The sequence below is a fragment of the Salminus brasiliensis genome, chromosome 17, assembly GCF_030463535.1.
Source record: "Salminus brasiliensis chromosome 17, fSalBra1.hap2, whole genome shotgun sequence".
In the NCBI taxonomy this organism is placed as follows: Eukaryota; Metazoa; Chordata; class Actinopteri; order Characiformes; family Bryconidae; genus Salminus; species Salminus brasiliensis.
The window spans coordinates 8,943,692-8,971,513 of record NC_132894.1 but is presented as its reverse complement, the minus strand read 5'-3'; the positions used below and the strand labels follow the sequence as shown (position 1 = coordinate 8,971,513).

At 41.4% G+C, this 27,822-nt stretch overlaps 1 protein-coding gene across 1 annotated transcript; it reads right to left on the bottom strand.

Annotated features, from left to right (window-relative positions):
• Positions 1–32: 32 nt before the first annotated feature.
• On the bottom strand, positions 33–27,663 carry lingo3a (leucine rich repeat and Ig domain containing 3a). Its single transcript, XM_072660833.1, has 2 exons — positions 27,058–27,663; positions 33–4,512 (listed from the first exon to the last, which is right to left on the bottom strand). The coding sequence occupies exon 2, from the start codon at positions 4,466–4,468 to the stop codon at positions 2,654–2,656; it is 1,815 nt and encodes a 604-aa protein (XP_072516934.1). The 5' UTR covers positions 4,469–4,512; positions 27,058–27,663; the 3' UTR covers positions 33–2,653.
• Positions 27,664–27,822: the final 159 nt, after the last annotated feature.

Here is a 27,822-nt window from a genome sequence, read left to right as displayed (position 1 = left end):
GTATGAATAATTAAGAAAAGACAACCGAGGCATTTTAGGATACATGCTTTTATAAACAGTGATAATTTGTACAAGATAAGAATAATACATCTGACAATGAAAGAATAAAACCATCTTCTATGTTCATTCTCTTTAGTTCAGGCCATGACATGAACTTGATACATCTTAAAAAAGATAAAAAATAACATGTTTTAGTATTTATTTATTTTCTATTTATGGCAGTTTTCAGATCCTGTGTATCAACAGCAAATGTGTTCATAATGTGTAGATTATAATTATTTAAAATAAAAGATGTTGAAGGACCAAAAAAACATGTCACTCCCTAAATGGTTTCTAGGCAGTCTTTACTAAACCTTGCCAGGAGAAAAGATATCACAACAATAAATAAAGAACTCTAAAAGACGCTGTTCTCTAGTGCAAAATGAAAGTGCCTTAAATTTCTGCCTGTTCAATGACAGGTTCAGATCCCATTATACACCAAATAAATCAGAATAAATGACAGAGGCGTTTACTGAACCTCAGGTTGTACCTGCACACCAAAAGTGGTTTCACTACAAAGACAAAAGAAAGTACCTCCATAGACCGTATGGAGCGGGGCCTATAATTCTATCTGCAAATCCGCACTTACTAACAGCAGCAAATGAATGCACATGACCGAGTAAAAGACTCACTCTGCGATGGCAAGGGAGCCAAAGGCCATGTGTGGACAGCTGTTATGTGAGGACAGCTGTTCTGCAAAATTTTGAATGAAAAAAAATGTGAAGGGCTTAAGTTAGGGTTTTAAAGAGGAATTCCACCAATTTATCCACATTTCTACATAATTAAATAGCTGAGATGAAAGTGAAATCATTTGGTGTGGTTTCATGTGAAATATGTTGAGTCTGAATGGTTAATTCAATGTGTTTACTTCCTCCAATGCCTCTAAAGTATCAAAGAAATCAAAGAAAGCTATTATGTACATTACATACCTTTGCAATGCCTGAGATGCCTTGTTTTACGATAATTCAGAGATACACTATTGGCCTAAAATGTATTTTTTTCAGTCCTTGCATGGCTCATGTTGTAATGCAAATAGTCCCCAAAGAAAACATCATATATCATTAACATCATTTATATTACTGTTGTCTACATTACTTACAAATCTAAAACAGATGTGTGTGTTCGCTGGTGGTAAATGGACAGTAAATAAAATGGTTTACTTTTTGTGTTGCAGACACCGTGACCCCTGTTTCCTGTTGACGAATGTTTCTCTACTGTGCACAGTTTCACATCAAATCACTCTGAATGGCTCTTTACATCTAAACAATTGAATTATGCACATTTTTTGGATATAAATCCATTGGAACTACTCTTTAAAACATTGTGCTAGTAAATACTTCATACCAGCTGAGGGCAGCAGAGTAGCTCAGTTTAATAATCTCGGAGAGCAGAGGCAGACTTATTTGCTACATTTTGATACCATAATGTCTGCCATGTGACAAAATCGAACACAAAATCAGCCCCAGACACAACGTGGAATTCCATTTCCCAATTTCCCAATTCCTTTTTCCAAGGAAGAAGGTGTTTATAAATGTGTGTTACGTCCAGCATTATCTGTTTAGAAAGCTTCCCATAGAATAAACATCTTATTTGATGATATGCAGGCATTCAAAAGTTATCAAAACGATGCGACAACAAACCTGGGCACAGAAAGTACAACACATAAAACAGCCATATATACAGGTAAGATACAAACATCTGAACATGTATACAATAAAAATACCACACTGCTGCTAATGGTGCATAACTGACTTCCTCTGAAACAGAAAAAAAAGTTGCTTTGTCGCTGTGAACATCTCTTACTGGTCGTGAGCAGGTTTGTGCGCCGGATGTGAGACTGACCACAATTAGAGCAAAGTAAGATGAGAATGTGGTCAAAGTCCCTCATTAAAAAGGCAAAAACACAAAACAAACAGTCAAATAGTTCTTCCTGCCACTGGGTGAAAAAGGTGGCGGTTTTCCAACAACTGAGGTTGATGATCACCTTTTGGTTGATGATTGGCAGTGCAAACTGTACATACTGCTGCTGATAACTGGAAAGTTCTAGGACATTAGGAGATAATTAGGGCAGAATACAAAATCCATATATATATATATATATATATATATATATATATATATATATATATATATATATATATATATTTATTTATTTATGTATTTATCCAAATCTTCATATAAAGTTTCTCCATATAAAGTTTTGGCATTTCCTTGGCAACCAGAGAGCACCCTTTCCAATGCATCCAGAGCATGAGGATATGTGCAAATGACCTCCGACTTGTTATTTGCTCTCTTTAACTCGTGTCAATACTTGAAATGATGACATAATAACACCCTATGCTGTTATACAAATATTAATTCAGTTTAATTAGTTTTTGTGCCACCCTGTAATTAACTGAGCAATTAAAGTGAGCAAGTTGCTGAAGCAAAGTGTCATCAACCCATTACAGTAATGATGCTTTAATCATGGCTTAATTCTCTAAAACAATGGGACATCATGACACGAAGATGTAAAACCCGGTCTAGAAAACAGAAGGGTGCGTATGCATACAGAAAATCTTTCTGTGCAGAACTTACTGTAGTTACCCTGTCATCACGGTTAGGGTTATGAACCTTATATCATCTTCATATTAAATTTTCGAGCACCTCCTTGGCCCCCACTGGTAGCAGGACCGTCCACCTTTCTGAAAGAGTACTCTACCGAGAAGTTGTTCTTGTGCTGCCCACGCCCACGACTCCACACGAACAAAAGCAAGAAGCAGAACAGAACTACACCCAAGAAGGTGATACAGCCCATGGCTGTGGAGACCAGAATGGTCTTAAGGTCTAATGTGAACTTCAGGAAGACACGCGTGTCGTTCAGGTTAGTGTCATTGAGGTCGCCAGCATAGTAGGTGCGATTTGCTGCGACAGCTGCATCTAGTGGCAGTCCACTGACTGTTAGTGTAGCAAAGTAAGTGTCATTGCCTCCTGCATTGCTGGCAATGCAGATGTAGGTCCCGCTGTCTGTTATCTGGGCGTAGCGGATCTCTAGTGTGCCCTCCGGTAGCACAATGACTCGGCCAGTGCTCTTGGTGGTGATGCGTCGGCGCTGAGGTGAAATCCAAAATATGACCGGAGTTGGCTCACCTTCTGCCCTGCAAAAAAACGACACCACCTGACCTTCACGAGCAGTCAGCTGTTGCAGTTTTCGGTTGCGGATCTTCGGCCGTTGGCAGGTGAAGTGGTCAAAGAGTGCCGAGTCGGAGAAGGAGCTCAGAGCCTTACCCTGCACCTCTACTGGTGCAGCACAGACTGGTGACTTGCCATCAAAGTTGAGAGTCTTCCGGCGCTGCAGGATCCACAGCAGGCGGCAGTCGCAAGAAAGTGGGTTGCCATCAACCCGCAGAGTTTCCAGTGTGTTCACTGAGTGGAAAGAGCCCTCTTCCAGAGTGACCAGCCTGTTGTCAGACAGATTAAGCAGACGGATCTGCTGCAGGCCTCCAAAACCATAAGGCTGCACCAACACCAAGTTGGTGCCAACAAGATGCAGCTCCTTCAAACGGACCAGGTCCCGCAAGGCCCAGGATTCAAGCACAGAGATGGGGTTGTAAGAGAGGTTCAGGCTGGCTAAGTGCATCAGGCTCCGGAGGGCACCAGTGGGAACCGTGGTAATGTTGGTGTTGGTAATGGACAGCCAGGACAAATTGAGACCCTGAAAACTGTGAGGGGAAATGTACTGTAGGAACGGCCAGTGGTCAATCTCAAGACCCCGCAGCCCACCCAGCTTACGAAAGTTCTGCTCTTCCAACGAGCCGATGCTGAGGTAGCGTAGTCGCAGCATGGCCAGACCACGGAGGTAGGAAAGGGACTGGCCTGAGATAGAGGTCAAGTTGCACCTCTCAATGGTGAGCTCCCGTAGGCCAACCAAGCCCAGGAATGCCTTGTTTGAGATATACACCAAGTCATTATCACCCACCTCCAAATTTCGGAGGCTACGTAGATCCTGGAAAGTGAAGTCCAACAGGATGACCAGTTTATTCCCACTCAAGTCCAGAGTTGTGAGATTGGCAAGATGCGAGAAGGCACCCATTGGCACCAGCTTCAACTGGTTGGCGCGTAGACGTAACACCCGTAGATTCAGCAAGCTGGAAAACGCATTAGGCTCTAGCACACTAATGAGATTCTCACTAAGATCTAGTTCTTCCAAATTAATGTAGGACGAGAGATCTCCATGTTCCACCCAACGCAAACTGTTTCCACTCATGTCTAGCAGCCGTGTCTCCAGTGGAATTCCATTAGGAACAGAACTCAGGCGCTTGTTCTGGCAAAGCACAGCCTTATTCTGGGGAACACAGTCACAGCGCTGTGGACAGTTTTGTCCTTGGGATATGGGTGCAGTGACTAGTAGCAGAAGGCCCAGCAAGCCTAGGACTGGACAGTCCGCCATGCCCCTTCTCTGCCTTACTGGGGCTGGATCAGTGCACCAGACACCTAGACACAACAACAAACAGAAGACAGAATATACATTTAATTAATGGGATCTGATTTTCTATTGGAAATAATCAAATAACCAACTATGTGAAATGCTGTAGATTTTGAATGGGTGATGTAAACATGGATTTGTGTGACAGATTCTACAACTGAGCTTTGTGAATTGTGTTTAACACAAAAAAATTAACATCAGCACTTTATTTGGGAGTAAAACGGGATTGTGGAAATTACCATTAGGCTGGAAAACACAGGGATTAGTGGGGGAGAAATGTGTCAGTGAAATAAGACTGTGGAAACTAAGAGCTCATGTAGGTGATCACATGTGCTCTAGCATGCAAGGTGATATAATCTGGATATCAGTTTAGAAAGCCAGACTTGTCTTCCAGAAATCTTGCAGACTAAGGTTTGAAATGTAGGTCATTGTGCAGACCCAACATGCTGGACAGCATTCTGTCATTGAATATAAAAAAAAAGCCAACAGGAATAACTTTTAGACCATTCTGGCCTGACCAGCACTATCCACAATATCCTCTCTCTCTCACACACACACACACTTTCACCCACCCAAAACCAATTCTGATTGCCCACGGCATTGTACTGCATAAATGTTATTTTTTCTGTCAAACAGCCAAAGAATAACAACAGTACCCTTGAACCTTGGTGAGTGCTTTGGAATGTACTGACATAAACTGCATCGATTTCCCTGCGTTGGCAGGGTTGGTGACTGATGTAGCTTAAGGAGATGCATGGTTATTGCCTCTAAACAGAGTGTAGCAGGAGATTTATCAGTTTTCAATATTTGAGGGAAGTGAAATGGTGCGTGTGTGTCTCTCCTTGCCAGCTCACGAGGTTCTGTACGATAACTGTATGATAAGAGCTGTGACGATAATCATATCACCGCAAGACCATAGTTATGTGATGCCTACCATGGTGTTGAGCTCAATATCGTCATCATCACAGTTGCAAGTTTTAAGGTTTTATATGTCACATACATAATTATACACAGTGCAACTAGCAGTGAAATGCTTTGACAACTGTCCGCTCACATGAAACAACAGGATAAAATATAAGGTAGAACTGACATCTAAAATAAGTGTATAAATATATAAAATAAGTAACTACAAATTTATAAAATATAAGACATTCGAAAATATGTTGAAATCTGTTTTACATGCCTTTTTTAGGCATGTAAAACAAAAAAGACTGATCAGAATATAACTAGACAGGCTGCTATGCAATGACCCATATATTGCAGGCAGTTATTTTTCTCATGCTGTACATTTTGACAGATTGCTCAAAACCTAAGCTCCATAGGTTGCCATAATGAGGGACCAGGACACACATCTGTTTCCTAAGTTCTCAAATGCCAAGCTGTAAAAGAAAAAGTGCCCTTTAAGCAGAAATAAGGACCCCAAGAGCCCATCCCTCCTCTCTCAACCACCCCCCGTAGTCTCTGGTAACCCAGACACATGACCAGCCTCTCACTGAACCCCCTATCAGGTGACATTCAGAATCCCTCCATTCAGCACTGACCTCCTTAACGAATGACAGGTGGCATACAGGAATCGGTACAGGACATTAGTTGCGACACAAATGAACGAGACACTCTTGCCTCGAAAGAACCCCTCAAGCATCTCCGGCTTCTCAGGCTCAGCTGGTTTGAAGGTTATGATGCTGGAAATGATGATTACTGCCCATAGCAGTGATTTACGAACTGACACCTCCCTCTAAGCTCCACTTCCACAGAGCCTATTTGAACTGCATGTTAACTGCCCGTTTCCTCCAGATCAATTAACACTTAAAGCAGGAACGCTGATGAATAACTGCCCTGTCATACTGCTCCCAGAACTACGTTTCAAGGCTCCACATGAGATTAAATTTTTAAATTCTCTGTTACTTTATACAACCAACCCACGGCATGAATTTCTGTATCTGCTCCACTGATGGATACTGATGCCAGTGGAAGGCACCTGAGCTTCAGTTAATATTGGAAGAATCAATAATGTATGGCATCATTGTATTCATAAGAGGCACAGGGCCAAGAGCTATCCCATCTCCCAGTCCCTAAAAGGAGCTGGAGCACGCAAGCTAGGAAAAACAAACCCACAGACTTTCAACTGGAGGCCCTGACATGCGTCACATCGGGCTAATCAGCCCAGGCATAGGTAGGCATGTATCACATTTCAGGGCAAATGCTGTAACAAGAGAAAGATTAAATATGAGGTACAGTAGAGGCCACAGAGAACTGGGCATCTCAACACAACACGTTTCTCCTTGGCCAGGTGCTCAGCGCCCGTGTGAGGGTTACGTAACAGCTGTTAGGAAAAACCAAGCACAAATTAAGCAAATGTGTGGATTTGAGTTTAGAGATTAGAGGCCATGTTTACAAACCGGCACTGCCGAGGACCGTCAAGTGTGAAATATCCACGTTAGACCATCAGCAATATTAAACGAGGATCAGGAAAAGGGCACCGCTGAAGTGTTGCCTAATCGAACCAGCTACTCGCAGTGTTTCGGCTGGTCTGTCTACAGATTAATGCATTTTATGTAATCATGGAGACAAGGGTCTCTGTGTGCCCTGCGGAATTATAAGAGGTCAGGCTTCAGAAAAGCATCTATTACATTCAAATGATCAGCAGTCAGGGCCTTAGAGCATCCTATGGGCTCTTTATGAAACCCCTCATAATGCAAAAAAGCCTCAAATCAGCCAGAAATCTATATACACTATTTTTGCCCTTAGCCCAAATGTAGATGACGTGCAAAGGCATTTGTGGGGGAAAGTTTGCTGTGTTTGCCTGGAAAAGCAACAAATGATAAGCTGTTCTTATTACAGGCCAGTGCAGAATCTCTGATATTGAAGCTGTTTTCATTTTAAGGTAAAAATTCTACATGCTGTTGCTTTAAATTATCATTGCTTTGGTTTGTCTTGAGAGTCAAATAGTCCCAACCCTCATTTTGCTGTTGCCAATTTCCAGCCTCTTCTTACCATAGGGCTCCCCCATCACATGATGCCACCAGCACTGAGAGGGTTAGGTCAAACAACTCCTTCCTGCAGAGCTTCTGGAGCCAGCCAGCCACATCTTTTTGAACCACTGCTAATACAATGTCACTGGACACCTGAACACGCTCGGAGTCGAACACTAACTGCCATTTGTGCTAATCACAAATCAGCTAACAGACACCTCGGTTGCTTAGCAACACTGATGCCATTGATGGGGGAAGAGGGAGGGCCAGACATACTCCTTTAGACTCATGGCCAGGGATGGCTGTGTCTTTAAACTTACATGGGATCGGACTTACGATTTAACTCCCAAACCAGTCTGTTAAGTTCTTTTGAAAATACTTGCTTATATAGTTTCTGACACTGTATCACATACTGTGATCTGAAAAATAAACATAGGTGCCTTGTCCACTCTAAAAGTGGTGTTCACAATCATGGAAGAACCCAAAGTTGCTCTTCTTTGGTGTCACTCCACAAACCTTTTAGCACCTCTATTCTCCAGAGTGTCGGTAAACAATAGTGACAGCTGTCATCTAGGAACTTGAATTTACTCCATATGGTATTCGTTTATTGATAACACAAGGTGATGATTAAGGCATGCAGTTTTGATGATGCTAACACAAGCTTCCATTGGTATTCCAATATTGAAGAAGTGAATTCAGCAAGCAGGTACACACAGATCAGTGTAAATGTAAATATTTGAGGCAGACTGACAAAAAGAAAAAATGGAAACCAGATGGATGCATAGAGAGCATAGAAACTGAGCAAGCATAGCACACAAACATCTTGCTCCAGGTACAGGTCAGGTACAGGCATTGCTGGAGCACATGGAGGAGCCCGTAAGCATGGCTGCAGGCTAGTGCAAGTGATGTGGGGGCATCAGAACTGTACTCCAACCCGCCCATCACCACTTGAGCTGCACCGTTTTAGCTCAGCTGATGGCCCTCTTCAACTCGCATCGATTTCAGTTGCTCGCTGCCCACACAACACTTCACGTACCTATACATAAGCTTTCTGCTCGGACGCACATCGTCTAAGGTGGCCAATCCATCACAGGCAGCTGAAAGGGGAGCACAGTGGCGCTGCAGGGCAGTGGAAAGGCAAGCTAAGAGCATGATGGATACTGTGGGCGAGTGCCCATTCCCAGGAGGTCCACTCTCAAAGTCTTCGGGTACATCACGACAGCAGGGCCAGGGCTGGCCTAACAAAGCGGACAAGGACAGCGGCCTCCCGCTGAAATGCAGCGGGCTGCTAGAGTTCACGTCTGTTCTCATACTCAGCGGACTAAGAGGTCAAAGGGAATGACAAACGAAGAGCGGATTCTCTAAATAGCTCACATTATGTGCCTCGATAGCACTGGAGTCACTGTAAATGAGGGACGACTTTCTTGTGTGCTACTTACATGGAGACACCGTTGGGTGGCTAAACTTTAATTACATTGGCCTGTCAGAATATCCGTAATCAGCTGGCAAAGGTTTATCATGGTATCTATTGTTTTTTTTTTTAAATGATTCACCTTGGTCCATTGATTAAAGGTCATAATGAGCATTTTTCCATTTCCATTGTTTTGTGTTCACACAGGAAAAATGCGCCAATCTGCTTCACAAGAAACCATGCAAGAATGTTCTCTCCGCTGATTGGTCAGAACTGTCTGGGGGGCGCAAGCAAGAAAGTAAATACAGAAAGAAGATCCTGTGTTCTGGACTAGTGCAGATTTCTGTATAGTTTAACATGGAGCACTGGCAGAGATGCCATTTGGTCATAGTTGTAGTGATTATCTAGGCTGTATATCAGGTTAACTCCTGGCTATGGTAGCCATTTAGCTCAATCTAGTAGACTACACCTGACAGTTGGGTCAGATCAAGGACAGATCAGGTTCTCACCACAAATAGACCACTCCAGAGTTTTTTTGGGATCAGACCAAGACCACCTACTCTCACGAGTCTTAGTACGATTGTTTTGAGATCAATTACTATATTCACATCTGCCCCTGTCAATTCGACCAAGAGTGAAAACGAACCAGGGTCAGATTTAACTGGACTAAAATGTGCAGGTATGAAAACAGCCTTGGCGTTCATTTCAAAGTCAAGCACACCTAGCCTATGCTTCAAAAAATGAAATAGCCCCCCCCCCAGCATTTAGCAGTGGAACTGTGTTCTCTGGAATGATGGTGCTTCATCCAATACTTTTGGGATAAGTTGTGGATGAGATGGGGAAGTGGTCATCCATTGTCCTGACCTCACTAACGCAATTCTCCAATCTATCCAAATCTAGTAGAAAGCCTTCTTTGGACAGTAGAGACCAAAAAACCTGCATAACCTCTTTATTAATACCCTTGATTTTGGAAGAAACAATGATTGCAACAAAACATCGTCATATAGTGTGTGTTACTTTCCCATGAGTTTCCATAAACAGCTACCAAATTTCACTTATAACAGTTATAATCAGCTCCAGACCTTCCATCTCCATAATTTATCATGTAATCATATCACTGTCCAAATACTTATAGACCTGATTGTAATATATTTAAATTTAACATCTTTTTTTTTTTTTACGTTGTGGTGGCAGATCAACTCCAAACCACTTTGCGTGTATCATCACATGACTCTTCAAGGGATTGAATATCAGTGCGTTTCAGGAAAGACAAAAGCGTAGCCCAAAGCAGGGAACAAGACTTGTCCAACATGTATATTTGATAGGTGAAAGACAAGAAACCGCGCTCCACGCCACGCACCAAAAGGTTTGTACAGCACGCTGACGAGCATGAATTATTGAGGCCTGCATGGTCTATGGACATGACCCACTGACAGAGATACTGACCTCCTCCTCTCATAGGGATAATATTCAGTAAGTTACGTATAGGGACAGATAGGCACAGATACTCCGACTTTTCAGGAACAATTACTGACAAAACTTGGTGACTGCTACACAAAAAGCATCCAGGGACAGAATGTCATTGCTCATGAGAACTCCTGCAGTAGGTGTAGTGATGGGTGCTGGTGCCTTTGATCTTCAATCTAATGGCTTTTGTCTTTTATCTCTACCTGTGTGAGACTGGAAGCAGACGCAGTGTGTACAGAAAGAGTTAGTAATCTACTTCTATGCAAGTAATGACTTCAGTCACATCAGAATATTAGGACCACCCCTGGTTTGGAATGAACATGGCCCATTATGTCAGCGCCAACTGACCCTATAAGAGCTCTGTGTACAGACTGCAGTTCATCTGTTTCTCTGCAACTTTGTTAGCCTCTTTTCATCCTGTTCTGCAATGGCCAGGACCCCACAGGACCACCACAGCGCAGGTAGTATTTGAGTGGTGGGTCATTCTCAGCACTGCAGAGACTCCACTGACATGGTGGTGGTGTGTTAGTAGTGTGTGTTTCGCTGATACGAGTGGATCAGACGCAGCAGTGCTGCTGAAGTGTTTAAACAACCCCTCAACGACCAAAATCAATTCTTTTTACTTTGACTTCCATTGAAAGTTACGAAGTTTTTTTCCATCTCCCCCATCGGGTTTTGAATAACAATGATGTGACATATTATCAAGCAGCAGAGCTTATTACACGCTAAGGTGTAGTACTCAGTAACTACAGGGACGTCTGTACAAACTGGTGGGTCTATTCCTTGGTAATAGAAGTTTGTAGGATCACTTTTGACCCACCGCTGGTCCATTTAAAATATAGTAACTGAAAATGTTCTGTTCTGTGTAATTTCAAAGTTAATGTAAAACATTTCATTCCACGTGATTCTGAAACATTCACCATGAAATGTTGTGAAGAACAGCTGGTGTGTTCAAATCATGTAAAAAAAAAAAAAAGAAACTAACTCAAAATAAAGAATTGGAGATACATGGGGAGTTTTTCGGACAGTAATGATATGCAATGTCTAAATTAGAAGAATGCTCCAAGGTCAGTATCGGCTCCGTCATCAGACAGAATTTCTCGCACACAAGGCTCTCATGTCAGTGAAAAACAGCTTACTGCATACATACATAGCATACATAATTCCTTAAATTAACTCAGAAGGAGACATGTTTCTCTCGCATGCAAGAGGACAGTCAAGTATGTCAAGCCTGGATAAGCGAATTGCTCCAAAGGCAATGGCCAGTGTCTCTCTCTGCTAGACTAACACAATGCGAGCTATTCTCCTAAGCTCAAAAGTATTTTGATCCTCCGGCATTTCGTTTCCTCATCACCTTAAAATGATTCTCGCACAAACACTTTCATTTCCATGACAGCTGAGCAGCCCAACTCTCCTCTTTACAAACCGCCACAAAGGTCCACTTACAAGAGTGAATGGTGTTTAAAAATACTTTACTATTCTACTGGCTTGTCCAGGATCAGTGTCAAGTGGTGCTTATGCAAGATTTAATGACTTGCACGGGGCAGCCAGGGTTCCGACATCGCTGTTGTGAGTATGCATAAGGCCGGGGTCCAAAAGTAGGCCAGCCATGTGCAGCACCCCTGGCATTTGGGTGCAGGCAGCAGCACACTGAAATGAACATCCTCTCTGTAAGACTTACAAAAGTGCAAGTTGGCAAGAGAGGAATGCCTTCGTGACTGCTATCAGAGACCGCTCGGTAAAAAAGAGACGAGATGGCAGCAAAGCGTGTAGAGCTCTCATCCTTTCTGCAATTATTTTGAGAAGGTTCAAGCAATTACTGGATATTAGCTGTAATTGCAGAGTTACAGTTTTTAGGCAAAAGCTATTTCCTTCTTCCTTCAGTTCAGGAAAGCCTGGGAATCAGTTGAGAAGAAACACTTTGGTCATGGTCGCAGATAACAAGTATTGCCTTGCACACAGCCTTGCACACATCTTCCTTCCCAAGAAGGCAAAAAAATGTTTTTGGCATAACATCTTAAAAAAGTCATATCCGAACTTTATTTATTTAATATTTTTCCCCCTATGATGCCTGTGCTGTTTTATGCATCTGACAGTTCATATTTTTTCAGTTCATCTTCACATAATAATTTTTCATTTACTCCCCTAGAATTACACAGGCTGTCTTTGTTATTGTTCCTTAACCCCTTAAATCCATTACCTTATTTCTGAGTTGTATTATTGGTATTTACTAATTATTCTGTGCCTTCTAATTCTTCAGTACCTAATCAAGTAGTAAATACTAAGTAATTTACTCATTAATTTTTTTTACTTTAAAATTAATTATCAATTAGTTTAATTTAATTGTTACTAATTAATCTACTCATTTAGTTAAATACTAATGAATTAGTTCTTAATGTAGTAAATACTAATTATATAGAACTTAGTAATTAGTAATTAGTACCTACTAATTCTGTACCTACTAATTATTCAGTACATACGAATTAAGTAGATACTAATCAACCAGTACCCAATTTAGTACCTAGTAAATATTTACAACATACTAATTATTTAGTACCAACTAATTTTATACATACTAAATAATCAGTACTTACTAATGTAGTACATACTAACTATTCCGTACATACCATTTTTTCAGTATCAACTAATTATTCAATATTTATTAATTATTTAAAATATACTACTATTTAGTATCTACTAATTATTATCCAGTAAGTACTAATTATTCAGAATCTACATGCTAACTTGTCGGTTGACATACATGCTAACATACAGGCCTTAAGGGTTAAAAGGGTTAAGACATAAGATATATGTAAATGATCTCTGTTCTAATTGGTTGTCATGTATTATGCCTTATTCAAAAAGCAGTTCAGGCTGAGAAACAAACACACCTTCAGCATGTATAAGTGGGCTGAACTGCTATGAATGTAAGTTATGCAAATGCACAGGTCCTGGAGACGTCACAAAAACAAGGCATTCATACTGGGCAGTTTTTAATACCTTAGTGTCCATATGGGCAGGAATAGGAGCAGTACATTTAGAGGCGTGAACCGTGTTTATCAACTACTTCTAACTCTTGGTATGTTCCCTTAAAATTGTTCTTGACCTACTCAGTACCCTTCTAATACCAACAGCAAAGCAATTCAACTACGGCACTCCTTGAATCATTAGACTTGCAAAGCCTAATTGTGACACTTCCTATCATGGTTCTCTCAAGATGCCTCTTATCCTTCTCACCAATTCATTATGGAGTTTGACTCTGGGGGCCAATTACATGTAAACACAGGACAACTGAGTTGCATAACTGATTCAGTCAGAATGAGCTGGATAGCTTGTAATTAAATGGGATGAGGGAGCAGTGGGGGAGACAAACTAGGGGACATACATGGTATGAAAAAAACACCTTCAGGCAAAGAGCACAACTCGCAGTCCAGCTTGGACAGTTAGTCTTGCAGTGTGGAGAGAACGATTTCCTCAGTCTGGGTCTGGAGGATTGACGGACACCCTTCAGTGGCATTCTGAGTCTGTCAAGATGCATCACTTCAACTCACCTGAGCTCTGCCTGGTGGGGAGCTTGTTGGTGTTCCGTTAGACTGGACATGTGTGCAGGGTATGGGGTCAAGCTTAGTCTCTCCTGTAAAAGGTCTGACTTTCGTTTGCATTGGAGATACATTCTTTAGAGATTTGGGCATACTCAAGTAGAGTCATGTTAATGTCGTGATTATTAATTATTGAGCTATATTAATACCTTTATTAGGACAAGTATACTAATACTGGGTTGGGCCTCCTATTGGTCTCAAAACAAGATGTTTAAAACTGAGATTCTGGTCCATGTTGACGCTGATGATTGCGTCATGCAATTCCTGCAGATTTTTCAGAAGCACATATATCCCGTTCTACCACATCCCAAAGGGGTTTTACTGGATTCGAGTGTGGTGACTGGGAAGGTCAGAGAAAAACACTGAACTCAGTGTCATGTTCATGAAACCAGTTTGAGAAGACTTTTGCTTTAATGCATAGTGAATTATTATGCTGGCAGTAGCCGTTAGAAGATGGTAAAGTGTGGTCATGAAGGGATGGACAGGGTCAACAACAATATTCAAATAGACTGGGCCAAGAAAACATTCCCTTCACTATTCCCCCACCACCTCCAGCAGCCTAGACTGTTGACACATGGCAGGTTGGGTCTGTCTACATCTCTTACACATTATGCTCAGCCTGTTAGCTCCAACCAGACAGATTTAGAAACAGATCACTTCAGTTAATTTGCATATCATGGGGTACCGTATTAATACATTGTTGCAGCCTACTGGATATCTTGTGAACTGCAGTAAAAATAATAATAAAGAATTTTATAATTATTATTGTATATGTACATTATTGTTTTTAAAGGTGGTTTTGAGAATGAGTACTTCTTTGGAAACATCAAGTATTCAAAGCCCGTATAACGCTGTTCAGGCCATACACTACAGAAGCCAGTATGGAAGATGCGTAAAATGTGGACATAAAGGGATGCACATGGTCAGCAGCAATACTCAAGCAGGCTCCAGCATTCAAGCCACAATCATATTAATGTGTTATGTGAGTGTGCTGGCAGAATTGTGAGAGTTGTGAGGCCCTGTGTATTATCTTTTTAGGAGCCCAAACTCTCTGGCCGTGCCCCTGCCTCCACCAGCCTGGACACAAGGCAGGTTGGATCCATGGATTCAGGCTGTCCCAGTTAATACCTGGTGACTTCATGGGACTAGTATCTGCATTGTATCCTGATAAGCCACATGCATTTACTGTTGGTAATCCAGTTAGTTAGACTTAAATCCGACTGCTGTGTGGGACGGAATATGCAAATTCACTCATTGCAGGGCAGTTATTACTGGTGTTTGGGTTGTACTGAAAGGAGTTTTGGTTGTTCAATGTGTCTTGGTGAGACGGATGTGTTTACACTGCGTAGCTCAAATGCGTCTCAGACCACCTCCTGAAGTGGTTTTAGTGATCAGGTTTGAATCTGGTTTAAATGAGTCTTGAGTGTGTTTACACTTGCATTTTTATGTGGCTTGGCCTTCTCCAAATAATCCAGATATAACCTTGATACTCAAGATGCATAAAGTGACCAGGTGTAAACGTGGTATTTTTATATATTTCCCAGGTATTTTACAGTATGATTATTGTACCAGAGAATATATAGTTCAGTATTAATTAGGTGGGTGCTGTAAGAGTCCTGAGTGCTGCTACTTTAGACTCTTAAATACATCTCCTAGCTTGTTGTGATTGGACTGTTTTCTTTCATTAATGTTAATATCACAGTACATCAATATAGGTGGTATATAACTCAGCACTATAGATCATGGTATATAGCCAATATCTAACCCAATCACATAAGGGTATGATTAGGCATATCAGCATAAGCTTAATTAACTTTCTTTAGTTTCAGTGGTCCTCCCCAGTGTTGAGATCTGCTTTGCTTCTGAATGCAGTGATAGCTAGACCCACGGCCCCAGCTCTTGGCATCTCACTCTGTGTCTTTGCTAAGCATCATTCAGTCTTTTTTAATCAGGGTTCACACTGCTTACAGATCAGCAAGAGCAATTAAACACTATTAACTGGAATTGTCAAGAAGCCACGAGAGCCTGTGCCGAGGTGTTCCCTGCTGACTGAATTCCAAAACTCCTAGGTCCTAATTTTTCCACTTTTCTCCCAACGGCCTATTTACACACTCACAGTAATTTACTCCTCATTGACTCTAAATCAATTAGAGAAGAACACACTTGTACAGGGTACCTTACACAGCTGGAGATTTAAGATCCATTAAGACATCTATCTAAACTACAACCATACTGTGAAGATCTCACAGGCTCTCAGGTTACATTTTTTTTATCGATACGTGGAAAACAAGGATCATTGGAAAAAATAGACGAAGCTTGAGGGTGAGGATGCAGTGAGGAACATCACTGACATCAGTGCCACTAACAGCGTTTCATCCTTTATCTTCTAAATCCAAGGGAAGAGTGTCAGTGGTGAGACAACCTGTAAGTAATCCATTAGACTGGAGAAGAACTTAAGTGACCAGGAGCCTCTGTTATTTAATACATCTATTAGGCTTGCTAATGAAGACTTAGGCCCTTAAGATCTAAACTAACCTGAATGCTGAGGTTTGTATATACCTCCACATCACTGCTCCAACAGAAAACGTAACTAGTGGGGTACCCAATAATACAGACTCTTTTTCACTAATTTCTTTTCATGTATTTTTATCAATTTTAACTGTAAAGCTCATTTGGTTCATGTCGGTTCATTTGGTCCATGATGAATTAATTATGTTTTCATCAATTTTCCAGACTTTGTAGTACTATTACAACTTACTCCATGGAATAGGCTCATTTTAATAGACATGATTGGTTGTACATGAGTTGGTGGAGTAATGTAATTACTAGTAATGTAGTGTCTTAGTGATTTTAGTCCTGTCCAAATGCACCATGTCAGTCATTTTCATGGACTGTATGCTCCTGAGCCAGTAAAGATTCCTGTGCCTTTTACCTTCTGTAAAACAAGTCATAAAACTAACCGCAGGTTATATTACTGCTGTGTGACTCGATATGTGGGTAAATATTCCAATCGAATTCTGTTAAAAATTAAGCAAGGCACAGCACTTCGAGGCACGGCACTTCTGGGAGCTTTAGGCAAGTCATTGTGTAAAGTAGCCTATAGCCTACATACAAGTTATGAACATGTAACTGCTAATCTAAAAACTTTCCCTATTACATTTAACAGACTTCCTGTAGTAAAATTACATTATTCCACCTCCCGATGTAAAACTAATCCCATCTAAATAGAGCTTTAAGGGTTTAGTTTTAACAGTCAATGTTACAGCAATACAAAAAAGAAACAGAAAACCAGTTCATTTTTTGTTGTTTGATTAAGATGAGTTTTCCAATCTAAATCTAAATACATAAAAATGAATAAATAAATATATTTAAATAAATATATCATCATTGTCACACAAAAAGACTCCAAAATGGCAACTTTATAAAAGGGGAAAAAAAAATCTATGGAAAAAGATTGAAGTCATTTTGGAGAATTTTCATGAATTTTAAACTGTTCAATGTAAAGAACTGCCAGATTCACATTTAGTCAAAAAGTAAAAATGGCATACAATAATTTTTTTGTTGCATGACTAAGCAGATCTAATGAATTAAAATAAGATTTTAATAATACCAGTTTATTCCAAGCCAAAAAAACAGATTAAGGAAATGTCAGCACACCAAAATACAAACAATGTCTATTGTATATTGGGAAATATGGACTTCTGTCATTGTTTTCACTGGGAGGCCATTTATAATGCCGTTTTAAATTTCCACCTTAAATCCTGCTGTGCGGAGGCTCTACTTTAGCTCTCACTGTATATCATTTACATGCTTTAATACAGGGCTGATGAGAGCATTCAAACTAATAAAAGTGTGGAATTCAGTAAGAACTCACACACTTGTGCACAGAACTCAGTATTCCCAAAAAGACATGAATCTTAAACTATATAAAATCTGTTATATATGCAGTTATATTTGACAAAATTAAAATTTTTAGATAATGTATCAATAAAAGAACACCTTTTCAAAAGTAAGTAACTTGCTCCAATAAGGCGACTGCACTAATTTGCATAATGCTAGCCTGACTTTAAGTAGTCCTTTACCCCAATCATACTGCACCCATAAACTTCTCTTGGGAATCACCACAAAAACTCACTGAACTGAATATTTTTTAAAATAAGCTTCTCCTTGGTGGTTTTGTCTTTCCCGCACTGCACCAGCTCTCTCACTTTTAGCCTACTTTTAGCATCCAAAACCTTTCAGAGCAAATTACAACAAAGAGTTTAGTGTATATATATATATATATATATATATATATATATATATATATATATATATATATATATATATATATATATATATACACACACACACATACATACATACACATGGATACACAATTTGACAACAGAGTAGCAGCTACATATCACCAAGTCACAGCTGACCTCCTCTTAACAGGTGTGTCACAGTGCTGATCTTCTTAAATTAGGTTTGGGTGGCACGCGTCTAAGCAGGCCCCTCGCTTCAGGCTGAAAAATTAGACCTTGCTGACCCTATACAGCCCAGCTTCGGTTACAGACAAAACATGGTGCAGTCTTCACGCCGCATTACCAGAAATGTCCCTCATAAGACATCCGGGTAACTAAATGGTGGCTCTAAATGGTAGCTCAGAGTAAGGAACTGGCTACCACGCAGGGGGAGCATCTGCTAATTTTACTGCTGCACTCACCAACAAAGAACCACTGGCACAGCACCACGTAATACATCTGCAGCCCCTGAAAATTAGAAGCAATTTTACTATCTTTGCATGGTGATAAAAGAGAGAGCTGATATTCACTGTAATAGAATTTCTGATGAGAGAAAAGTAGGGACTACACACAATTTCCTTCCATCGCTAGCAGCAGTCAGCGATCCGCATTACGTCTCCAGCCTGTGAAACGACACACGTGACCGCGTAAAAGAGACGGATTAACACACTGCACTGCCTACATTCTGTGACAGCAGCATCTGACTTTTAGAGCTGAATATGGGGCCTGGCCTAGTTCAGAGTGGTCCCCTAATCCTGTGGCACATTGCCAGCTTCTATTGCTACCTACAACCCGCACTAATCTGCACACAGACAAGACAACAGACGGCTGTCGGGGACAACCGACCCCAGTAGAATAAAATGAGACTAAACTGCAACTGGTTAAACAGCGATGTAAAAACAACAGAAATAGAAGTCGGCCGTGGAGCCGGTGGTACATCAAAGCTTGAGTGAAAGTTGTGACACTATCTGTGAAACATTGCTTCAGTAGAAGTGGAACTTTCTCATTAGATTTTGATACAGTAAAGTAGTGAATGCCTGCTCTACTATGTCACCTTACACATCTGGTTTATCATTCTTTCCTATAATCAGATGTTTAGCATTTCTGCATAATTAAATTGTAAATAAATGTCTATTTATAGATGATTATAGAAAAATACAATGGGTATTACTTAAATATTTAGCATTTCTGCACAATTACATTGTAAATAAATGTAAACTATTACGAATTAGAATAGAATATTAATAAAGTCTTATTATATAAGATAAAAATGTAATTAGTAAAGTTTGACATTTTAGAGAAATGTACAGAGTCAGAATTGTTAAATGATAAAGTGATAAATTAATATCTTAAGAGTTTAATGCCCCTAAAAGCTACAGGAAGTTATTCCAAGAACTGGTCAGGAACATGCTGCCTGCTGATGTTTAACACAGTATTTTTTACTGTGAAAAGTTAATTTAATAAACATAAATATAAAATATATAATATTATATTGTTTATTAAAATAAGTTAATAATAATAATATATAATATAATATAATAATATTTTAATACAATCATCATTTAGGTAAAACAGCACCCAAAGAAAAAGTATTTTGTTAACAAATGTTACCATTACTTTGCACTCATCATCATTAGGCATCATTGCTGTCCAAAAAAATCTATCTATTTTTATTTTTTGATACCTTCTGAATATAGAAGCTGCTGTTTACATTGTGTGAACACTTCATGAGGAATGGGTCAATAGAAAATGTAATAAAATGTTTTTGTTGGTTTTTGTGATGATATACTTAAAAGGCAGGTGAATTTGAACTTGTTTACACCAACAGCTGAATTATTAAAATGGCATTAATCAGCAACAGATTACATTTTAAATAATTCAGATAACACTTCTGTGCTGCTTCTATTACTCCTGCATGCCGGGGAAGGTCCAGTTTTCCACACAGTGCTTTCCTAGTAATACAAGTCAGACACAACAGAAAAAGAGCAGACACAACAATGTCCTTTTTCTCATTTTAGAGAAACAAGTTTTGACACATGCAGGATAAAGGAGTGGAGAAAACAAGTTGGACATTTTACGATGATAGGAAGAGTCTCAAAACTGGATAAAATAACACCCTTGCAAAACCCTTGCAGTTTCATGTGAAATTTCTTATCCACATGTTTTTTGGTTTTTTTTTCCTGGAAGTGAAAATTAAAAAGTTATTTAAATTCTGTTCCAAATTTAATAAATATGAATGTTAAAAAGTATATAATATTATATTGTTTATTAAAATAAGTTATATAATAATATTTTTAATACATCCAAAAAAAAAACATTAATTTGCTCTCATCATTATTAGGCATCATTGCTGTCCAAAAAATTATCTGCTGCTGTTTACATTGTGTGAACACTTCATGAGGAATGGATCAATAGAAAATTTAATTAACTGTATTTCATCGCTCGCCATCACTCCTAGAAACCTAGACTGTTTTTAAAAGCTGTTGTTGCTGAGTTTGGGCTTTGAGATAATTCTTTTAGTGCTACTGTTTAATCCCCTGCCTGCCAAAACAACTAGGGCTCTAACACACAATCAGACATCACTGCTGTTCACAAACTGGACGAGATGTCCTTATGTCCAGAATGTTTTGGACTAAGATGACTCACAGCAAAAGCATCCTATTGGCTGAAAGATTTCAACTCTGTCAGAAAATCCTAATGTCCTAATGTCCTAATGGTCATCTAAAAACACTCGTACAATTCTCGGACCTTAGGAAGAAGTTTTACTGTATTATAGAGTGAGGGACTGAATGTAGAAAAAAGTGCAAAATGGTTTCGGAAATTCGATGAGGATTATAGGAAGAGGAGAGAGAGAGGAGGGGCAACCGAGAAGAGGATTTGCAAAATCCAAGGCCCTTCGAATGAAGGCAGCATGATTGGATGAGACTTTGACAGGTGCTCCCGTCTCCCTCTTTGCTAGGACCTGTTTTGGGCTGTCAAGGTGAAAATCCAATTGCAGAGAGACCAGGACGATGCCTAAGAATCTGAGGGGACTTAGCTCTGAGCCCCCACAAATGACTGACAATCCTAAGGCCTCTGTGAGACAAGCTTAAGAGCAGTAAGGGGGAAGGCTGAGGAAAGAGGAAGAAAGAGAGAGGGATGAAAGAGAGCAAGAGAGAGAGAGAGAGAGAGAGAGAGAGAAAGAGAAGGTGAGAGATGAGTGAAGGAGAAATGAGCAGAAAGAATATTGAGTGCTCAGCACCTTTTCGTCAAGCCGTAAGACTTCCAAAGGCCCTCCTTGACCCTGTGTGCTGGCTGTGAAACTCAAGAAGCAAGTTGAAGGCTTTTGACCCCAGTGCCAGGGATGAACATTAAGTGCAGCTTTCTTTGGGTACACCTCAGCTCACAGGGAACCCTGAACAGCATTTCGTCAGGTCTGTGACTAGAAAACGGCTCACAGAAACAAAGAAATCCGAGCTCCGAATAGCAGGGTTTTGGAATAATTGGCATTATACAACACGAAAAGACTCATGTTGTCCTCGGCATCACTGTACTTGCCTGGGCTTATGTAATGCGTTATGCTGAATATATCCATAACATCCCCTGATCAAGACCAAACCCTGAACAACAGTGCTGTGCAATGAATACCCCTAGTTGACAACGGCAGGCAAAGCAATACCAGGACGACCCCGTTGCCCACCTGCCCCTGCTGAAACGCTTCATTCAGCACGACAGAGCATTCCTCAGAGAGTGTCGCGGTCAAGGTGAACCAGGATGACAGGCTGAGAAGAGACAAGGAAGCAATGGGAGAAACAAAGCAGGGAAGAATAAGGAAGGCTGAATTTAAACGAACGTTGCTCATTTGCAGCTATGAAAGTGCTTCAATCAGTGACTCTGGGATCACCATGAGAATTTGTTTCTTGGGAAAAGTGAATAATTTAGCTACGCAGGGGTGACAGCCCAGAGACGACCAAGTCTGCTGCGTGCCTATTTTAACACACATGAGAAATTCGTGGCACAGGTTCTGTCAGAGTTGGCCATGCGAACACAGCCTACTGAGATGGATACATTGTCATCAGGATAATGATACGTCCTCTGGTATTGCCCTGCAGGGCTTAGAGGAAGTGGAATACAATGCTTAGATGATCATCATGAGTCCCCTGTCCAGCTAAACGCAGGAGCATTTTCAGCTCATCCAAAAGATAAAGCATTGTCACGGGTATTTGTTACTGCCAGAGATGAGGATTGACTCATGACTAAATCCAACCTTGACCTTAAACAAAGTTGCAAATCAACTCAGCCTTTTTGTTGTATCTGCTTTAAAACTTCAGCTTGATTAGCTATTACACAAGCTAGCATATTTACCATGCAAATTACAAACTGACCAATTGCTTTAAGTCACTTTGCCGCTTTCCTATGTCCTCTCCCTACATTTCAACTTGGATTCGCAACCCAGAGAATCAAGACTCAACTCAGACTCACGCCCTAGGAATTCGAAACCGGACTCGCATCCCAAAAACTCAAGACTCGTCTCGAACTTGCAACCTTGAGACTTAAGTCTCAACTTGGATTTGCACTTTAGAGACTTAAGTCTCAACTCAAACTCGCAACCCAGAGACTCTGGGCTTAACTCAAAATTGGACCTAGGAGGCTTAAGACTCGACCTAGACTCACACCAGAGAGTCAAGACCTCTAAACTCAACTCAAACTCTCCCAGAGACTATGGACTCAACTCAAACTCTTCCCCAGAGACTGTAGACTCAACTCAAACTTGGACCCCAAACACTGTAGACTCAACTCAAACTTGGACCCCAAAGACTGTAGACTCAACATAAACTTGGACCCCAAAGACTGTAGTCTCAACTCAAACTTGGACCCCAAAGACTGTAGACTCAACTCAAACTTGGATCCCAAAGACTGTAGACTCAGTTCATTATAAACTGACCTCAAACTCACACCTCAGAGGCTTGTGACTCAGACCCCAGAGATTTGAGATCAGACTTGGAACTGAGACTTGAAAATCAACTCAAACTTGCACCCCAGAGATTTAAGACTTGACTTTGACTCCCAAAAAGCAACTTGTGAACATTTCTGATCAAACGCATCGAAATATAGCTTTTTTCCCTACCCTCACAGCTTTTCCATCCCAATGTTTGTTAAAAAGGCTATAAAGCAACAGAGACAAAAAATATCCTTCAAACTAAGCTCATTTGGCCACTCTTAGACATCAATCTACAGCAGATCCTGTGGTATTCTGTCTAGATGTGACCTGATTCCTGCAACTATCAACAAATGCACCTTGACACGTTGTAGCAAGGAATCTCCCTCGCGATTCCACTGTAGTTGGAAGCTGAGCATCATTACGAAGTCCATCTGATTAAATGATCTAGGTCTTTTTGACAGATACCACAGGGGAGAGGAAGCGGGAAGGAGTCTGTTTAGATTGATCTCATGCACCATCTGGCGTCATATTGTAGGGTAAGGCACGGCAGAGGCATATTAACAATTAAATTCATCCATAGGGAGCAGGTTGTGTTTTCATGACGAACATCACACTCAGTCACTTTAACTACTGCAGTAGCTGCTAATATCAGTCACTTTCAAATCTAGGACACAGTCTCCTGAACCAGTTAGATTAAAGAACTTTCTGGATTATTTCTAGTGCTACTTGCTAGACAATTGACTGCATTAGGCCAGGCTAATGAGGGGACAAAAACAAGTCTTTCCATCATTAGCTCAGTGTGCTGCCCTCCCGTGAGGAGAGATGAATTATGAATTTACGTGACACCCAGCTAAATTGCCTTGTCTGCTTTTTTTCTGCCGATGTATCGGCCTTGTGAAGAGTGTCAGTGAGATGAGTCATGACTTTGTAATCCAGAAAAGAAGCAAGATAGAAGCCTTTAAATTGGTATTAGGGCCAGTGGCATGACAAGAGAATGAATTCTGCCCGTGTACAGGACTCTCTTTTCCATCACAGTTTTTTGAGCCCACGGTCATAGCCAGGCAATGACTGACTACTTCTATAGGCTCATGATGACAGGCTAGGTTTGGCCCCGAGTGGAACTTTTAAGGCAAGCGTCCAAACCTTGACTCCCTCTACCAGATTTCCAATCTGTTATGAGCAGCTGTGTAAAGATCATGGCTTCCTGATTAATCAATGTAATGTCAACATCTCAACCAGATAGGACTGAGCAATCAATTACATCTTACGCAAGATATCCAGCCCTTGTGTAACCTGGCGGGAGTGGAAAGGTGAATTTCCAGTGTGAAGGGGCTGTTCTGAGCATGCATTTTAAAAATTAATCAACTACCATCTGCTGGCAACTGATGGGAGGAAAAATACAGGAATAGGTAATCAAATACCAGTCCCATCAAATCAATCACATAATGGCAAGGGAGGACAAATGGCTTCGGGCTTGTTTGACGAGTGTGTTGGTAATCCAATTACATAAATTAAAGAGCTGGAAGAATGCAGGCCGAGGGCAGGGTCAATGGGAAAGACGTGTAACCTGAGCTCCTCCAGAGGCATTGGGAATCTACTAAGGACAGCAGGAAAGCGATTTCTAGGGACAGCAAGACAGCAAGGCTACAAAATAGAGACACAATCTGCTAGTGGAAATAGATATTCCCAATGACTAATCTTCTCCACCCCTGCTGAGATCTATAACTGTGGTTTACAATTCAGAACCCTGGAGAATCCTTCAAACAATGGACGGGAGAGACTGACAGGAGCAGTCACGTTTATCTTTGGCGTGCCAGAGCAGGCAAACTCAGCGAGCCCCCCACTCCAAGAATTACAGCAGTCCCACTTTTCCACCCTGTCTGGGTGCATTAGGATCATTCGGCTGGTGTCCGCAAGGAGCTAAAGACCACTGCGAACTGAGCTTGATGGCGAGCACACACAGTTTGTGGATCAATGTGCGCTTGATACCAGCGAGAAAAAATGTTTACATGGATTTCTGAAGCTGACACTCATTGTTCAGCGATCAGCATCTTAAGGTTTGTTGTGACTGCTCACACAAGCCCGGCGATACTGTTAATGATCTGTTAAAGTTCTGCAAAACAAAAATAGGCACAAAAAATGGCTTGTAACTCTGCTTGCTTGGTGCCGCAAATGAGCCAGTGAAATGCAAAACACAAGCTTCCCAGTTGCCCCTCGTCTTTTCAAGATTCATGCTTTTTTGGCCCAGAGCTGCTTGACTCTTTTAATGATACAGTGGGGTCATAGGCTAACGTCATTAGCTTTGAGCACAGCGCAGTTTGACAAAGACTCCACTAAAAAGAGAATATGTTAAGCTGAGAAAGTGAACTGGAGGGAAAGAAGGGGCACAGGAGTGCTTCAATGTATCCTTTATGGAGTCCATCAGATGCAGGCCAATGTGAGCTATTGCACTACCTACGTGTTGCCAAAAGCAAACAGCTCAGGCAGTAATTCCTCATACAGGATGATTAATAGTAGACATCCATGGACGTGTGTCTCCTTTCACTCTAAGATCAGAGTCAGCAATAGCACTTAAACTTGCATTCACAGAAGCTCCTCTCTGAAAGGCACAGCACTGATTCGAGCCATTTACACTTCTTAACCCTGTTTGCACTTACGTGTCTGAACACCACATACCTCGTCATCTTACAAGCATCTTCTGCTTGCTGTAACACAATCCCAGTGTTCAAACGGTATGGTGACCTACAGCAAAAAAAAAACCTGGACACCCAACCCTAACCTTGTGTTTGCTCTCCTGCCTATAAGACCTGCCTTCCAGATCTTCAACTCTCCAGAGCCTACACATATCCCAACAGCTTCTGTCAAATCCACATCAGCATCCCAACGCTTCCTTTCACAAAAGCCTCCCTTCAAAGAAATAACACGCTACTCCACCTTCCCTGATCCTATAAAGAGACGCCTTGTCACTTACGATGCAGTGGGCAGTTTAACATCCAGGCCAGCACACTCCCTCCAGCCATCAGAGCGATTTAATGTGCTTCACACATATTGTGGTGCCACCTCTATCAGTGATTCCGCTGGGTGATGAGCTTGCCGCCACCGCCGCTGGCCACAGAGATGCATGCGATTATCGGCTGGCTGACTGTAAGGTGATGAGGCTGCGATGTCCAGTAATTTGTAAGTGTATACAGGGGAAGGAGATACACAGACAATGGCGCTAACCCACATAATGCCCGGGCACATTGCTCTTTAGCAGGAGCTTGTGAAGGCATGGAGATACGCATTATATTATAAACCAAGCAGACAAGTAGAGTCGGACACTGATCCATTGGTCTGAGAACATCAACAGGGCACCACATGAAGTAGTTAAACCTGAATTGGGAGGCGTTGTACAGCATTGTTGTACATCAGTAGTTTTCTTTGATAGCTTTGTAGCTTTCTTTTCTTTTTTGAAGCTGGCACTGTTTGAAACTGTTCAGCAAGCCAGCGCTTTCCACCATGAGCCAATTTCAGACAAATCACTTCTTCTGAAGGAGCCATAGTTGCGGAAGCTGTTTGAGAAGAAGGCTAGATGGTATACCATGTGCCAACATGAGACAAATCACTAGGAATTCATGGGACAATTAAGCCTGAATCTAAACGGCACTGGTGCCTATCATCCGTTTTGACACTACTTCTTCTTGAGATGCTATAGTTGTGGAAGCAAAGGCTCCAAAGTCTGGACATTATACCATGAGCCAATATGAGACAAATCACTAACTCCAAAAGCAGAAGTTTATTAATTTATGCAATTTCTGAGATAAACGAAGCATGCCGGACCTTCTTATTACCATCACCTCCTTCCAAGATCCCCAAAAAATGAAGCCTGGTGTTGGGTTAGAGTGCAAGAGTACTCACCCAGGACTGGAACTTGACAGTTGATGCCTCCACATCAGCAACCCTTGACAGCTCTTCAAGCGTGTGAGAACGCATTTGGACGCTCTGACTGTGCTCCTCTTCTGGACTTCCCTCCACTGGAATCTTCCAATAATAAGGCTTGCAGATGCAGCTATATCAGCCTGTGCTATCAGACATGGAGCCCAGCGTTCTCTATTCTTCAGGACAATCAGCTTTCCCTCTCTTTTCCAATCTCAGCCCGTGCCGGAGCACAGGGAGAAGCAGCCAGCCTTCCTCCAGCTTCTTTTGTTTCTTACTGCTGTCTCCCTATAGGCATCGGTCAGAGAGGCTCACACTGCCCCACTGACAGGAGAGCTGGTGGGGGGTGGGAGCGTAAGCACTGGCTTATGTGTGTGTGTATATTGGAAGAAAGATTGTTGTATGTCAGGGACAGTCCTATTTCTGCCTCTGCTCCCTAAAGCTGCTGTCTCTCTCTGTGTGCGTGTGCGTGTGAGTGTGTGTGTGTGTGTGTGTGTGTGTGTGTATATGTGTATGCATAAGGGGGAAAGCTCCTGCCTCTCTCTCTCCCTCGCTCCCTCTCCCTCTCTCTCTCCACCACTACGGCTGCACAGCTTCTAAACTCACTCTGCCAGCTAATAGACAGACCTAGGGATCGTCTAAAAAGTGTGTGCCAAAGAAAAAACGTACAGGGCCAGTCTTCTGGGCAGAGATCCACCTGGCACCACCACAATGACATCTGAAGGAGGGAACGGCACTGACTCATGA

Excerpts from the sequence above, each read along its gene's own strand:
- lingo3a (XM_072660833.1), bottom strand. The coding sequence starts at position 4,468 with ATGGCGGACTGTCCAGTCCTAGGCTTGCTGGGCCTTCTGCTACTAGTC.